The sequence below is a fragment of the Sminthopsis crassicaudata genome, chromosome 2 (assembly GCF_048593235.1).
Source record: "Sminthopsis crassicaudata isolate SCR6 chromosome 2, ASM4859323v1, whole genome shotgun sequence".
NCBI classification, from domain to species: Eukaryota; Metazoa; Chordata; class Mammalia; order Dasyuromorphia; family Dasyuridae; genus Sminthopsis; species Sminthopsis crassicaudata.
The window spans coordinates 160,589,692-160,607,619 of record NC_133618.1 but is presented as its reverse complement, the minus strand read 5'-3'; the positions used below and the strand labels follow the sequence as shown (position 1 = coordinate 160,607,619).

General features: G+C 32.8%; 1 protein-coding gene across 1 annotated transcript in view; it reads left to right on the top strand.

Annotated features, from left to right (window-relative positions):
- Positions 1 to 17,928, top strand: part of DTD1 (D-aminoacyl-tRNA deacylase 1) — a 153,134-nt gene that overhangs the window by 5,601 nt on the left and 129,605 nt on the right. Inside the window, exon 2 of the mRNA XM_074287760.1 lies at positions 8,095 to 8,185. Within this exon, the coding sequence (XP_074143861.1) occupies positions 8,095 to 8,185 (91 nt within the window). The remainder of the gene's footprint in view (positions 1 to 8,094; positions 8,186 to 17,928) is intronic.

The following is a 17,928-nucleotide window of genomic DNA, read 5'->3' as shown; positions in this document are numbered from 1 at the left end:
ATATTTCCAGCTTCCACTAGCAGATTATTCCCGTAACAAAGGAGCAGTGAGAAAAGTATGTTTAAGTAGACTTAAAGAAGTAATTTAAATCTGAAGTTAATTTTGATCATATTTGAGATTATTCCGATGTTGGCTTTGCATTTTGGGGGATTGTTGCAATAGTCATGTTTCTTGCTTTTATGAAATTCCTGATGTGCAAACAATTAATATTTTTTTGTTTTTCTATGTATACAAAAATTACAAGGAAAAAACAGAAATGAAATATGCTTAAATCCAAAATGATAATATCTAAGATGTTTCCTTTGAACTGTTTTTGGTTATTTTTGGTTTTTGATCTGATACCATAGTAATTACAAAAATATTTAAGAAATAGATTAGCAAAATGATTGTATATTATAAAAATAACATTTAATTGTCTTAGGTTCTTTTTAAAGATTTTAGTGATAGAGGTACAAGACTAATTACATAAATTATAATTGGGGTAGGATTGAATTAAATTTAAATGGAAAAGGATTTGAGTTTTCCATCACAATTATAGTTTATCCTTACTACAGAGAACATCCGTGAATGACATTTTATTTCATACTCTAAAATGTCATTCCTTGATTCTTTTGTGATTATCACAAAAAAGAGAGTATAAGTTTTACACATAACAATGTAATATAGACAGGAGAGGGTGCCAGATTTAGAATCGGGAAGACATAAATTTGATTCCTGTACTTACTAGATTTAAAACCATAGACAAATCACTTAAATTTTTTGAGCCTTGGTTTCATCACTTACATAAAGGAAGATAATAATACTTGTACTAACAATACTTGATATTGTAAAGATCAAAGCACAATAGTATTAGGCATAGTTATAATGTTTCATCTTAACTATTGCATTAGTTTTTATTTTTTTTCTCTCTCTAAGCCATCTTCCATATCATTGCCAAGGTGATTTTTTTAAAATTTAGGCATTACCATGTCATTCCTTTCTTTGATAAATTAAAAAAATTTTTTTTGCTCTTTATTTTTTTATTATAGCTTTTTATTTTCAAAACATTCATGGATAATTTTTCAACATTGACCCTTGCAAAACATTGTGTTCCAATTTTTTCCTTCCTTTATCCCCACCCCCTCCCTTAAATGGCAAGTAATTCAATATATATTAAACATGTTGAAAAACATATGTTAAATCCAATATATGTATACATATTTATACAGTTATGCTGCACAAGAAAACTCCGATCAAAAAGGGAAAAAATGAGAAAGCAATGAGAAAAATGCAAGCAAACAACAAAAAGTGAAAATGCTATATTGGGATCCATACTCAGTTCCCATAGTTCTCTCTCTGGGTTTAGATGGCTTTTGTCCATTGCAACTGGCCTGAATTGTCTCGTTGTTGAAAAGAGCCATGATCATTGTATAAATCTTGCTATTGCCATGTACAATGATCTCTTGTTCTACTCACTTCACTTCAGTTCATGTAAGTCTCTCCAAGCCTCTCTATATTCATCCTGTTGGTTGTTTCTTACAGAACAATAATATTCCATAACATTCATATACTGTAACTTCCCCCCCCCCCCTCAGGCTAGGGTTAAGTGACTTGCCCAGGGTCACACAACTAGGAAGTGTTAAGTGTCTGAGATCAGATTTGAACTCGGGTCCTCCTGAATTCAAGGCTGGTGCTCTATCCACTTCGCCACCTAGCTGCCCCCTACTGTAATTTATTTAGCCATTCTTCAATTGATGGGCATCCATTCAGTTTCCAGTTTCTTACCACTACAAACATTCTTGTACATACAGGTCCCTTTTCTTTAAGACCTCTTTGGGATATAAGCCCAGTAGAAACACTGCTAGGTCAAAGGATATGTACCATTGATAAATTTCTAATAACTTCCTAGTACTAAATCAAATCCCTAGATCAAATATATTAAAAACCAAAACAAAACAATAATAAAACCAACTTCTTTAGTGGCTAATGCCCTTTACAGCCTGATCCCAACTTATCTTTCCAGTATAACTAAAAATATCTATTCCATGCAGAATGTAGTCTAGACAAACTGGCCAATTTTCTGTTGTTCATTTCTGTTTCTCTGTTTCACAACTCTGTATTTGCACTTGTTCCTCTTTCCTGGAATGAACTCTCCTTACCTCTGTTTCTCAGAATCCCTAGTTTCTTTCAAATCTCAGTTCAGATATAACCATTATTTTATTTTATTTTATAATTATAATTTTTTGACAGTATATATGCATGAGTAATTTTTTAAATAACATTATCCCTTGTATTCATTTTTCCAAATTATCTCCTCCTTCCCTCTCCTCCCTCCCCTAGATGACAGGCAATCCCATACATTTTACATGTGTTACAATATAACCTAGATACTATATGTATGTGTAAATCCCATTTTCTTGTTGCACGTTAAGTATTAGATTCCGAAGGTGTAAGTAACCTGGGTAGATAGACAGTAGTGCTAGCAATTTACATTCACTTCCCAGTGTTTCTTCTCTGGGTGTAGCTACCTCTGTCCATCATTGATCAACTGGAAGTGAGTTGGATCTTCTTTATGTTGAAGATATCCACTTCCATCAGAATACATCTTCATACAACATTGAAGTGTACAGCGATCTTCTGGTTCTATTCATTTCACTCAGCATCACTTGATGTAAGCCTCTCTGTATTCTCCTGCTGGTCATTTCTTACAGAGCAATAATATTCCATAACCTTCATATACCATAATTTACCCAACCATTCTCCAATTTATGGACATCCATTCATCTTCCAGTTTCTAGCCACTATGAAAAGACCTGCCACAAACATTTTGGCATATATAGGTCCCTTTCCCCTCCTCAGTATTTCTTTGGGATATAAGCCCAATAGCAGCAATGCTGGATCAAAGGGTATGCACAGTTTGATAAGTTTTTGGGCATAGTTCCAAATTGCTCTCCAGAATGGCTGGATTCTTTCACAACTCCACCAACAATGCATCAGTGTCCCAGTTTTCCCACATCCCCTCCAACATTCATCATTATTTTTTCCTGTCATCTTAGCCAATCTGACAGGTGTGTAGTGGTATCTCAGAGTTGTCTTAATTTGCATTTCTCTGATCAGTAGTGATTTGGAACACTCTTTCATATGAGTGGATATAGTTTCAATTTCATCATCTGAGAATTGTCTGTTCATATCCTTTGACTATTTATCAATTGGAGAATGGTTTGATTTCTTATAAATTAGAATCAGTTCTCTATATATTTTGGAAATGAGACCTTTATCAGAACCTTTAACTGTAAAAATATTTTCCCAATTTGTTACTTCCCTTCTAATCTTGTTTGCATTAGTATTGTTTGTACAGAAACTTTTTAGTTTGATGTAATCAAAATCTTCTATGTTGTGATCAATAATGATCTCTAGTTCTCTGGTCATAAATTCCTTCCTCCTCCACAGGTCTGAGAGGTAGACTATTCTCTGTTCCTTTAATCTATTTATGATCTCATTCTTTATGCCTAAGTCATGGACCCATTTTAATCTTATCTTGGTATATCTTGGATCCATATCTAATTTCTGCCATACTAATTTCCAGTTTTTCCCAACAGTTTTTTTCAAATAATGAATTTTTATCCCTAATGTTGGTCAAAGACTAGATTGCTATTGATGTACTTTTTTTTGTCCTTTGTACCTAATCTGTTCCACTCATTGACTGGTCTATTTCTTAGCCAATACCAAATGGTTTTGGTGACTGCTGCTATATAATATAGCTTTAGATCAGGTACACCTAGACCACCTTCATCTAAATTCTTTTTTCATTAGTTCCCTTGCAATTCTCGACCTTTTATTCTTCCATATGAATTTTGTTGTTATTTTTTCTAGGTCATTAAAATAGCTTCTTGGGAGTCTGATTGGTATAGCACTAAATAAATAGATTAGTTTGGGGAGTATTGTCATCTTGCTTATATTTGCTTGGCCTATCCAAGAGCACTGAATGTCTTTCCAATTATTTAAATCTGACTTTATTTTCATAATTTTGCTCATATAATTCCTGACTATTCTTTGGTAGATGGATTCCCAAATATTTTATACTCTCAACATTTGTTTGGAATGGAATTTCTCTTTGTATCTCTTGCTGTTGCATTTTGTTGGTGATATATAAAAATGCTGAGGATTTATGTGGATTTACTTTGTATGCTGCAATTTTGCTAAAATTCTGAATTATTTCTAATAGCTTTTTAGCAGAGTTTTTGGGGTTCTCTAAGTATACCATCATGTCATCTGCAAAGAGTGATAGTTTGATTTCTTCATTTCCTACTCTAATTCCTTGAATCTCTTTTTCGGCTCTTATTGCTGAGGCTAGCGTTTTTAGTACTATATTGAATAGTAATGGTGATAGTGGGCAACCTTGTTTCACTCCTGATCTTACTAGGAAAGGTTCCAGTTTATCCCCATTACATATGATGCTTACTGATGGTTTTAAAGACTATTTTAAGGAATAGTCTATTTATTCCTATACTCTCAAGCATTTTTAGTAGGAATGGATGTTGGATTTTATCAAATGCTTTTTCTGCATCTATTGAGATGATCATATGGTTTTTATTAATTTGATTATTAATATGGTCAATTATACTAATAGTTTTCCTAATATTAAACCAGTCCTGCATTCCTGATATAAATCCTACTTGATCATAGTGTATTATCCTGGGGATGATTTTCTGAATTCTTTTTGCTAATATCTTATTTAAAATTTTAGCATCAATATTCATTAAGGAAATTGGTCTATAGTTTTCTTTCTCAGTTTTCAATCTACCTGGTTTAGGTATCAGTACCATGTCTGTGTCATAAAAAGAGTTTGGTAGGACTCCTTCATCCTCTATTTTTTCAAATAGTTTATATAACATTGGGGCTAATTATTCTTTAAATGTTTGGTAGAATTCACATGTAAATCCATCTGGTCCTGGGGATTTTTTTCCTGGGGAGTTGATTAATAGCTTGTTCTATTTCTTTTTCTGAAATGGGACTATTTAAGCAATTTATCTCCTCCTCTGTTAATCTAGGAAGCCTATATTTTTGGAGGAAGTCATCCATTTCACTTAAGTTATCAAATTTATTGGCTTAAAGTTGGGCAAAGTAACTCCTTATTATTTCTCTAATTTCCCTTCATTGGTGGAAAGATCCCCCTTTTCATTTGTAAGACTAACAATTTGATTTTCCTCTTTCCTTTTTCTGATCAGATTTACCAAAGGTTAGATATAACCATTTTTAATGGAGGAATGGCTTTTGTTCTTATGACTGTGAATCAGTTCCCTGTGTGTTTTAGAAATGAGATCTTTATCAGAAAAACGTCACAAAAACTTTTCCTTCCATTTATATGCTTCCCTTTTAAATTTAGATATATTGGTTTTGCTTGTATAAAACTTTTAAATTTTATGTAATAAAAATGTCTATTTTACTTACTGTGATCCTCTCATTCTTGCTTGGTCCTGGAAATCTTTATCCATAGATCTGACAGGTAATTTCTTTTATGCATTCTTTATTTGTTTATTATGTCATGCTCTGAGTTGTGAACCCATAAATGTTTATTTTGGTATACAGTTTAAGATGTTGTTCTATACCTAGTTTCTGCCAGGTTGCTTTCCAGTTTTCCTACAGTTTTATCAAGAATAAATTCTTGTCTCAAAACAATTCCAACTATTGGGGATTGTTGGCATTATTAAACATTAGTTTGATATCATTGTTTTCTTCTATTTGTTGTATGCCATATCTGTTACATTGATCAACCGCTCTATATCTTACCCTAATCCAATTTTTTTTGGTGATTATTTCTTTGTGATATACTTTGAGATCTGATACTTTTGGGTTCCCTTATTTTTCTTTTTTTTTGGGGGGGGGATTTGAAATTCTTGACTTTTTGTTCAAGAAGTATTTTTCAATATCAATTCTCTGGGATTAAGAGTTCATTATAATTCATCAATTTATGATTCCCTTTTAGTTTGTCAGCAAATGTAAAGTGCCTAATATAAGAAGGCAAAGAAAGACAAAAAACAATTTTTGCTAACACTCTAATGTCTCAGAAATCTGAGAAACAGATTATCAATATAGTTAAAACATAAAAGTATGTTGTTTAGGTACTTTTAGGAAGTTGATGGAGATGTTTTTGGAATATTTATACATTTATTCTTAAGAATAGGCTTAAATTTTTCCAAGATGATTTCTTAATTTTAGTTTTAATAATATTCTTTAAAAATTATTTCAAGGTTATTTAGTTTTAAAGCTCTCAATGCCACAGGTATTGGGTGATCTACATTATTCTGCATGTAGTAGTCACTCATTATGCATAGTGTTGATTAATTAATAAATTGAGATTATCTTGCTAGCCAGTTTTAGTTCATTTGAACTTGGGCTTCTCTGAGACATTTTAGTGTTATAATCATGTACTTGAGTACACTCATTCATAATTTCTTGTTTTATCTTCTTAAATTCTTTGCTGTTTGTTAGGATTACTAAGTGAGAACTGAGGTTGTCTGGATAGTTACAAGGTGAGAACTCAGGTTGACTTGATAGAAGGAGCAAGCCCATTGGCTGAAGTGGTTCTTCCCAGAAGCCCTTGCATTATCCCACGCCCATTCGCTGGGAGGATAAAGAGGACAGCACTCCAGGAAGAGGAGAAGGCTCTGAATTGCATCAGGCTTGACGGGGCTCTCTGCAGGAAGGGAAGTCACTTCTTTGGACAAGAGTTAACAGCAACTGCCTGGAGACAACGGTTCGTTACAGGAAGAAGAATCTGTCTGAGAGATTTGAATAGACACAGCAGATCTCTTCCCAGAGAATGGGCGTGGGATAATGCAAGGGCTTCTGGGAAGAACCACTTCAGCCAATGGGCTTGCTCCTTCTATCAAGTCAACCTGAGTTCTCACCTTGTAATTGTCCAGAAAACCTGAATTCTCACCTTGTCACTGTCCAGACAACCTCAGTTCTCACTTAGTAATCCTAACAGCTGTTGTCTTCTTTTTCTTTAAATTCTTTATATTTGTCATTTTTACGATTCAATAATGTTAAATTTTATTTGAGAAAATACCAGTTCATCTATTCTCTACCTGATGGAAATCTATTTTGTTTCCATTTTTTGTTATACAAATGATGATGATATGACTTTTTGAGGGATTGATCTGTCTAGATATATTTGATATAGAGATATAGATATACATACATACATATGTATATGTATAGATGTGTTATGTATATAAGTATACATATACATGTATACAACTCTAAAGGCTGGAGTCAAGAAAACTGAGTTCAAATCCAGCTCAGACATTTACTAGTTCTCTGACTCTGGACAAGTCTTATAATTTCTTGTTTGCCTCAATTTCCTTAGTTGTGAAATGGAGATAATAATAATCCCTACCTTACAGGGCTGTATTCAGAAAATAGAATATATTTGTGAAGTGATAAGCACTTTGAGATATACATACATACATACATATATATATATATATATATATATATATATATATATATATATATATCTTTTTTTTTTTTTTTGTTATTTATCTTCTTGGAATATAATGGAAGCTACATTTTAGAAGGTAGAATCTTTTTAGAGAAGTGAGAATAAGATGTTGACTGAACTTGAAGGCTACTTCCTAATGATCTTCAAAGGAACTATACATGCTTGTCCTATCATGTGAGTTTCGTTTAATGCCACCCAAACTTCTATTTGCTAACTCTTTTCTGAAGAGAAGAAAATTATGACTTTTTAAAAAATTTAATCCAATGATGTCCCTAAGGTATAGCTCTATCAGTTTTGAAATAGAAAAATGCAGCTTCAGAAATTTTTCTAAGTGACTTACCTTATTCTCTGATTTGTAATTCATTAGTCTTCAAGTAGTTAGCACTTTCTCCAGATATGAAATAGGAATGAAAAGTAAATTCAGTTGATTATTTCTTTAGCTCCTGCTATTTTGTATTGTATTCTATAGTGCTCTAAGAATTATGTAAAGTGGAAAGTTTTTTTAAAAAGAACATTCTTTCATAATTGTTACTTATAACCATAACATTTAATACTTGTTCCTTAATTTCACTGCAATTTATTTATTTACTTTTCGCTTTTTTTCTTAGTTGGAGAGGAGCAGATAAGTGCCATTGGACGGGGCATTTGTGTGTTGCTGGGTATTTCTATGGAAGATACACAGAAAGAACTGGAACACATGTAAGATATGGACTCAATTTAGTGTTCTCTAAAAGATACTCATTATAACTGTACATGGAACTTCCATAGCTTTGTGTTAATAAAGTGAATCACAATAACTTACCCATTTTAAGATGAGGATACTGATATAATTTGTATTACACAGTATCTCCCACAGTAACTTAATAGCAAAAGTGGTGGTATCCCTGTTCACAGTTCTGTCCTTTTTGACTTCATGGTTTCCAGTGAACTTTGAACTTTGTATTAATTTATCTAAAGATAACCTTCTCTTTTCTATTTAGACTACATCTATTAGTTTTAACTTGGGATTTTCTGCTTTCTGGAAGTAAGAAAAACATTTAAATTCCCTTTAATTTTAATGCTAAGGTTTGTCATTTTAGGACTTTAGTAGGTAGGTGGTTTTTGAGATATTTTAAGTGCATTTGTGCATTTATCCTTAAGAATAGACTTTAAAATTTCCAGAATGATTGCTAAATTTTAATTAAAAAATACTCTTTAAAAATTATTTCAAGGACGTTTAGTTTTTAAGCTTTCTGAGTATGAGTACTGTGCCATAGACATTATATATTCCATAATACTTTGTACATAATAGGCATTTGACATATATATATATTGATTAATTGTTATACTGAAATTCTGTTCCTAATCTGTTTTTACCTCATTTGAATATTGGCTTTTCTGGGGATAAAAATGACATTCAAGTCTTCTTTCTACCAAAGTACATTATAATTTTTTACTTAGTCCATTATGTAAAAAAAAAAAAAAAAAGGTGGTATATATCAACATTGATCAAGGAACAAAAGCACAGTTACATTCACTTCTAACCAGACTTTAGAATTTATTAATAGCCAACATTAGATTATTTTAGTACAAAAAGGGGTTAAGAAGATATACATACACATGTATATTTGCATGTGTGTATATATATGTATATACACCCTTGGGTCCCAGTCTTGGCCTAGTTCTGCAACTGAATAATCCAAAAAATTTTTTCCTCTTCCTGTAGGGGGATGGAAGAGTTGGTACAGTAGATTTTATACTTATGTAAACAAAAGGAGTAAGCATCTTTTACAAATGCATTAATCTAGCACAAGGATTCTTAACCTGAGGTTCATAGATCTTAGAGGCTTCAGAATGTATTTCAAAGGGTGTGAGGGAGGTCTGTGAATTTGTTTTAGAAATATTTTTATAACACTTTAGATATAGTTGGTATCTTTGTGATACTTGTGTATTTTGTTATATGCATTTAAAAGCATTGTTCTGAGGAGGTTCCATAGGCTTCCCCAGACTACCATAGGGTTCTAGGACTCACAAAACGTTAAGAAACTGTATTGGAGAGTAAGACCATCTTGGATGTCTTTGAATTTATTGGTTTTGAGTAGGATGGATAAGGTTTCCCAAAAGATTTGTAGTATTCCTTTGATATCAGAGACTATTTGTATGAACTCATTCTAATTCTTTCTGTCTGTCTGTCCCCCCACTTCCTTCTTGTTGAAGGGGCTAATCTAATCAGTATTTACCAATATCTTTTAAAAAAGAACACTCCAATCTATAAAGTACGGGCTAGCTCCTTGGAGGGCTTCAGGGTCAGCCAGAGTCAGGATAAATTAAAATTCTTGGTCTTTAGGGGGAGAAGTGAAGGAAGCAGGCAGGCTGCCATGAAGCTTGCCAAAGAACTCTCCTGGATTCTGGAGTCTGGAGTCTCCAGCCTCTCGCCTCCTCCTCTTCCTGCCTCTTAAGTCACTCTCTTTTCTTTCCCTCTGCCCCCTAATCCTTGCTTAGGATTATCTTACCACCAAATTCAACAAGCATAAAAGTAAGGAGAGCCATGATCCAAATATATGCTAATAAAACTATTGTCTCACATGGAATAGGTAATTAGCCATAAGTGCTCTGCATTCTCAGATTAGAGTACACCTATTCAGAGTTTCAGTCCTCTACACCAATCAGACAGAAATTCCTCTAGTTTAAAACTGAATTGGACCTCTTAGTAAGAGTGTCACTGCCAAGTATAAATGCTTAAAAATAATGAGCAGATACCATAAGAAACTAGTAGCATGGATCTCAATTTTTGTTTTGCCCACCCTCTGGAGTGTCTTTAGTGCCTCTAGAAAAGTTAATTACACAATGGGATGGAAAATACTCAAAAAATTAAATTTAAATTCATTTTCAATTAAAAATATATCATTTCAGTATTTCTGGGAGCTGGGTTTTTGGGAAGTTTCTTTTGTAAAATCAAATAAACAATAACAATTTATTTCAGCAACAAAAGGATCAAATGTTACTGAGATAGTTTTAACTCAAGTTGAGAAGAAACTTCTAGTTCCTTAAGAAATATTGGAAGAATATTTCCAATACTTCTTGTTATGGCAGTGTTTAATTTAATTTTAAATAGATATTTAGGTTGGGGTGACATGAAAAATCATTGATGTCAGAATTGTCAGTTTACATATTAAATGTATTCTGTGGTATGTGCAGTGAAACTGGATCTGTGCCTTGTACTAAGAAGAAAATGTAATTGGGAATTAAAACATAGGCCAACACTTTGAAGCTAATTAAAACAATATCATTTGTTTTGAAGCCTAGATGATCATGTTATTTCTTTTTTTAATGGTATTATGTTTGAGTTGATTGTAGCATGTATAGTAAAATGCTTTTCTGCCTAGAATGAAAATGATGTGCCATAGGGAGATGTATGTGAATAAGGAGAGAATTAAGTCACGTTCTATTGTAATCTTTCTGCATTTATTTTTCCTTTCTACTCCAGTTTGGGACTAAATTCCATTTAAATATTAGCATTCATACAATAGTTAAGGAGAAAATTATTTGGTGGCAATAAGTCTAGTAGAAATATTGTGATATAGTAAAAAATGGGCTGAATTTGGAGTCAAGTCAACTTAGTTCCCTTCCCTTCTTTGTACTTATAATAATTAGGTCCCTTAAATTTTTTGCACCTCATGTAACTCACTAATATTTTTTTTTCCAAATTACAGAGAGATTGGATATAGTCTAATGGAAGAAGGTCAGATAGACCAAACCATGTACTGAGAAATTTTCTTTGCCTTTCTCTAAATTATGTTATCTCATTTATTTGGGTATTCCCATTATCAGTGAAGATTGCAATTCATCCATGCCTTCACATCCTGTGTTTTTCTTTTCCATGTTCTCATAGATTTTTTTTAATGTCTCTGTGTTGGAGGTCCATTTTCTAGGTCTTTTTATAGTTTATGGGTACCAGGGTAAGTTTTGCTGATAATTTGTTATCCCCTTTGTTTCATTGTGATTGGCCTACCTTCTCTGGTTTCAGAAACTTGATTTTTATATTGAACTTATTAAAAAATATAAGTATGCTAATTGTCATTCCCTTTGTTAATACCTAGATTGATGAAATATGTGAAGATGTGTTAATGAAATGCTTAAAGAATGTTAAAAAAAAAAAAAAAGAGGATTAATCAGGTTGTTTATTCTAACTACTATCATTCTTAATAAGACCTGCATTTTCAAAATGTTATTATGACTTGTACCTATATTCCTCATATTTATATGCCACAATTTGTTTTGCCAATTATTGAATACTATATTTTCATTTTTTCTTACAACAAGAAGTGATGCGCTCTCTCTCGTGCGCTCTCTCTCTCTCTCTCTCTCTCTCTCTCTCTCTATTTTTTTTTTGCCTGAGGCAGTTGGGATTAAGTGACTTGCCCAGGGTCACACAGCCAGGAAGTGTTAAGTGTCTGAGGGTAGATTTGAACTTAGATCCTCCTGACTTCAGGGCTGGTGCTCTATCCACTGGGCTACCTAGCTGTCCTGTGCTATAAATATTTTAAAAATTATTTTGTTACATTAAAATTCCAAGCTGTTTCCCTCTCTCCCTCCTAATCTTATACTAGAGAGACCTAACATTTGAGACACACACATACACATATACACACAAACACACATGTGAAAATATATAATTTCTTTTTCTGGAGGTAAATAGCATCTTTCTTCATGATTCCGTTGTAATTGATTTGAATGTTTATATAACTTAGAATAGCTTATTCATTACATTTATTCCTTGAACAGTATAGTTGTTACTGTATATGGAATTCTCTTGATTCTGCTCATTTTATTTCATTATTTCTAGCAAGTTTTTCCATGATTTTCTAAAAGTAATCTGCTTCCCCAAATTCAGCCCTGAATTCAGAAGGACCCGAGTTCAAATCTGGTCTCAGACACTTGACACTTCCTAGCTGTGTGACCCTAGGCAAATCACTTAACCCCAGCCTCAGGGGGGAAAAAAAAAAAGTAATCTGCTCATCATTTCTTACAGGATAGTAGTATTCTGTCACAATCATATACTAAAATTTATTTAGCTTTTCCCCATTTGATCATCCTTAAAATTTCCAGTGTTTTGCCATTACAAAGAGAGTCGCTTTACATATTTTAGAATATATAGGTTTTTTACCTTTTCCCCTGATCTTCTTGGGAAACAGACCTAATGATGATATTGCTGGGTTAGGAGATATGCACAGTTTTAAAGTGATTATTCCCAGATTATTCTCCAAAGTCATTGGATCAATTTGCACTTCTACTTACAATCTATTGATATCACATTTGCCATATCTTGTCCAATATTTGTTATTTCTTCCTTCTATCATTTTAGCTAAAATAGGTGTAAATTGGTATCTTCAAGTTGTTTTAATTTGCATTTATTTAGTCAATAATGATTTAGAAAAATTTTTATATGATTATTTATAGTTTTGATTTCTTCCTCTAAAAGCTACTTGTTTATATCCTTTGTTCATGTATCAATTTGGCAATGACATATATCCTTTTTTAAAATAATAGTTTTTTATTTTCAAAATAAAAGATTTGGAACTGCTTTTTATAATAATAGTTTTTTTATTTTTCAAAACACATGCAAAGATAATTTTTAACATTCATCTTTGCAAAGATAGTTTTTAACATTCACCCTTGCAAAACCTTATGTTCCAAATTTTTCTCCTTTCCTAAATAGCAAGCAATCCAATATAGTTTAAATACGTGCAATTCTTCTAAGCATATTTCTACTTTTATCTTGCTATATGAGAAAAATCAGAATAAAAAGGAAAAAAATTACAAAGAAATGAAAAAGCAAGCAAATAGTAGCCAAAAAAAAAAAGGTGAAAATATTATGTTGTGATCCATATTCAGGCCCCCTAGTGCTTTCTCTGGATGCAGATGGCTCTATTGGAATTAGCCTGAATCACCTCATTGTTGAAAAGAGCCATATTCATTACAGTTGATCATCACATAGTCTTCTTGTTGCTTAGTTCATGTAAAGTCTCTCCAAGCCTTTCTGAAATCATCCTCTGTTTTGAATAGTACAATAATGGAATGACTCAAAATTTGGTAGAGTTGTTTATATATTTGAGATATGAAGCCCTTATCTGAGAAAGGTCTATAAATCCCATGCTTCTTTCCCCCCAATTTTCTGCTTTTCTTCTAATCTTGGCTATATTGGTTTTATTTATACAAAGCCTTTTAAATTTAATATAAGAGGGGCAGCTAGGAGGCACAGGTTTAGAGCTCTGAAGTCCGGAGTTCTTGACACTTCCTAGTTGTGTGACCCTGAGCAAGAAAAAAAAAAAAAAAAGTTATCCATTTTATACCTACAGTGCTCACTGCCTCTTATTCATAATATCTCCTATCCATAAATCTGATAGGTAATGTTTCATGTTTTTCTGATTTACTTCTGATATCTTCCTTTATGTCTAGGTTGTATATCTGTTTTGAACTTGTCTTGGTAAATAGTATAAAATATTGGTCTATTCCTAGTTTCTGCCAGACTGCTTTCTGGCTTTTTTTGCCAAACAGGTAATTTTTATCCTGAATGCTGAAATCTTTACATTTATCATACATAGGGTTACTAAAATAATTTAGTAATGTGTTTTGTATATCTATCTATATTTTATTCCACTGATCCACCCTTCTGTTTTTTAGCCAGTACCAGATAGTTTTGATAATTACCACCTTTTTATATTATATGCTGGAACTCTGTCTTCCCAGAAATCAGCTGGAGTCAGGATCACTAAACGTCTTTATTCTTGATCTTTTACAGTCAAGTTCAGGGGGTTAGGCCTAGCTGCCTCACATACACCTTCCTCCTTCAAAAGCCAGGAAAGACTGAGTCAGCTTCTTCCACTCACTTCCTCTTCCTCCTCCTACTCCTCCCACACAAGTCACTTCCCCCTCTTTGTCCCACCAATCAAGTCAGCACAGAACAGCTGGGGAGGGTCAACCTTCAGACAAGTTAGTAGAGAATCGTCCAATTGGCAATTAGTCTCACGTGCTTCATTATCCAAGTGCATTGCTTAGTTCTAGCTCTTTACATCTCCGGCTTTCTTTTGTTTTAGATCACAGCCATCCCTGACTTTTCAGGGAGATGAGAACCCCAAAAAGGAGGTGATCATGCCCCCCCCTGACATCTCAGGAAGGGACATTAAAAGCACCAAAGAGAAGTGGGGATTTGCTAGCGGGTTTCTGGGTTGAAGGGCCTTATTAGAGACAAGTATGCACAAACCCATCAGCATGGGAGTTATTACACAAGCACATAGAAGTAACTCAGAGTCTATTAGTGATGACTCTCCCCACAGTCAGTGCAGACTCAATGTGGTGTAACAAACAGGAATTGTACATGCAAGTAGTGTTATAGTTTAAGATCTGTACTGCTAGAGTTCCTTCCTTTACCTATTTCTCCCCACTAATTCCTTTGATATTCTTGACTTTTTGTTCTTCATATGAATTTTATTATTATTTTTTTAACTCAATAAAATAATTTTTTGGTAATTTAATTGAGATGGTACTGAATAAATAGATTAATTTGGTAGAATTGTCATTTTTATTAAATTGGCTTGGCCCATTCATGAGCAATTATTATTTTTCCAATTACTTAAATCTGACTTTATTTTTATAAAAATTATTATATAATTATGTTCATACAGTTCTTTGGTTTGCCTTGTATGCTGCTTGGCAGATGTGTTCTTGACATAAATAATTTAGTCATTTAATGAACACTTTGTTTTCAGTTCTTTTCTACAACAAAGAGTAGTGTTGTAAATATCTTTGTCACTTGCCTCTTTCTTTGGGCTATATGCTCATTTGTTGTGTCACCAAGGCCCAGTATAGTGCCTTAAAAGGCACTATACTCCCACAGTGAGGTGATTCAGACCAATTCTAATAGACTTGTGATGGAGAGAGCCATTTGCATCTAGAAAGAGGACTTGTGAGAACTGAATGTGAATCACAACTTACTATTTTCACTTTTGTTGTTGTTTTTTGTTTTATTTTCCTTTCTCATCCCCCCCTTTTGATCTGATTTTTCTTGTACAGTATGATAAATGTGGAAATATGTTTAGAAGAATTGTATATATTTGACCTTTATTGGATTACTTGCTTTTTAAGGGAGAGGGTGGGGACAAGGGAAGGAGAACAATTTAGAACATGAGGTTTTGCAAAGGTGAATGTTGAAAATTATCTTTGCATGTGTTTTGGAAAAAAAAAACTATTATTGTAAAAAAGTATAGTTCCAAATCCTTTGAATTTAATAAATTATAGTACCAAATTATTATCAATTCATAGCTCTCCCCATGGTAGGTTAGTATGTACATCTTCCTATGGTCATTTTGGATACTATCATTATTTCTTTTTTGTCATCTTTTACAGTCTGATAGATCTGAGGTATAACTCTTGAATTGTTTTAAAGAATTTTATGACATTATTCTCACCCGCAACGACAGTAGAACTACCATTTTTGAATCTGAGGATCATAGTTCTAAAAAAAAAAAAAAAAAAAAAAAATATATATATATATATATATATATATATATATATATATATATATATATATATGTCAAGGCCTATTTGGGCTAAATACACACACACACACACACACACACACACACACACACACATATTTTATCCAAACACCTTAAAAAGTGAAGTACTGAACAAAAAGTCCTGAGTTAATTTTGAACTGTTTGTTATCTTTGATGTGCTTAAGACAATGAAGACTGACTCATGAGAGTTAAAATTAAATTTTAAAATTTAGGTGATGATCAAACTTAGTTACCTCTTTTTTTTTTTGGTCATATAATCCCTCGTAAGTTCATGCCTTCCTATGCAGAAGAGTAGGCACCTAGGTGCTGAAAAAATTTATTTTGAAGCTTAGCCAGGGCTATGAAAATAGGCCACAATTTTTATGTAAAATTGTCCAATAAATCTGTCAAATTAACCTTGGAGGTGGGTTGATTTTTAACTTTTTGTCTTCCTTTGTCCTGTTTAGTCAATTTCATTGTTCAGAGATATCAAAATATAAATCTGGGCAAAGAGGTTACTAGTATTGATTCATGTTATTGTTGTTTACCAGTTTCTACCTTAGAGTCCTTGGGGAGAAAAAAAAATTTAGTGAAACATCATTAATGTATGTCAGAGATGGACCCACTTCTGCACAAAAAGAAGGAATGAGAAACTTTAATTGCAGCCTTCCTGAGACCTACAATCTTTTTTCTTTTCATATTCTTTTTTTTTTTTCCTTGGGGGGGTGTTTTTTTTCCCTTAGTAGTATTTTATTTTTCCAATTACATATAAAGATAATTTCAATATTTATTTTTGTAAGATTTTGAGTTCTAAATTTTTTTCTCCATCTCTCCTTTACCTTCTCCTTCCCTAAGACTGCAAGCAATGTGATATATAGGTTATACATGTACAGTCATTTTAAACATATTTCTATATTAGTCATGCTGTGAAAGAAAATTCAAAATAAAGGGAAAAATCCCAAGAAAGAAAAAGCAAACAAACAAAAAGATGAAAATCATGTACTTTGTTCTGTATTCAGTCTTCATAGTTCTCTCTCTAGATGGACTTGGCATTTTCCATCTCAAGTCTATTGGAATTGTCTTCGATCATTGTATTACTGAGAAGAGCTAAGTCTGTCATAATTGATCATCACATAATCTTGGTGTTATTTTGTACAATGTTCTCCTGGTTCTGTCTCTTTCACTTGGCATCAATTAATGTAAATCTTTCCAGGCTTTTCTAGAATCAGCCTGCTCATCATTGCTTATAGAACAATAATATTCCATTACATTCATATATCATAACTTATTTAACCAGTCTCCAATTGATGGGCATCCACTCAGTTTCCTCAAAAAAGGCTGCTACAAACATTTTCACTTGTGGATTCTTTTTGTTTTTTTACTTTCTTTTTGAGATATAGACCCAGTGGAAATATTGCTGGATCAAAGGGTTTTATGAAGCCCTTTGGGCATAGTTCCAAATTGCTCTCCAAAATGACAGGGTCAGTTCACAACTCCACCATCAATGCATTAGTGAGAAGTACAGTGTTAAAGAATATCTTTTCAAAAAATCTTATTCGACTATGTGATTTTTTTTGTGCTTTCCTTTTTCTTCTGTAGTTTGGATCCTGATTCATCATAAACATTCAATTGGTGAGGCACCTGCCACCAAATCTAGGGATTAAAATTGGTGGAAGAGCTTGATGAATTCTGTTTTTTATGTTATGGAAAAAGTAATGTAGTCTTAGGAAAGTGGCTTATAGAGAACTTACAGAAGAAGTAGAAATGGCCCTGAAGAAAACAAAATACAGAAAAATATTTGGTCATGTTAGAAGCTGTACATTTTTGAACATATTGAGGGATTGATTTTTCTTTTCTTTTTTAATTAAAGGTTTTTATTTTTCTCTATCTTTTTTTCTCCCTGAG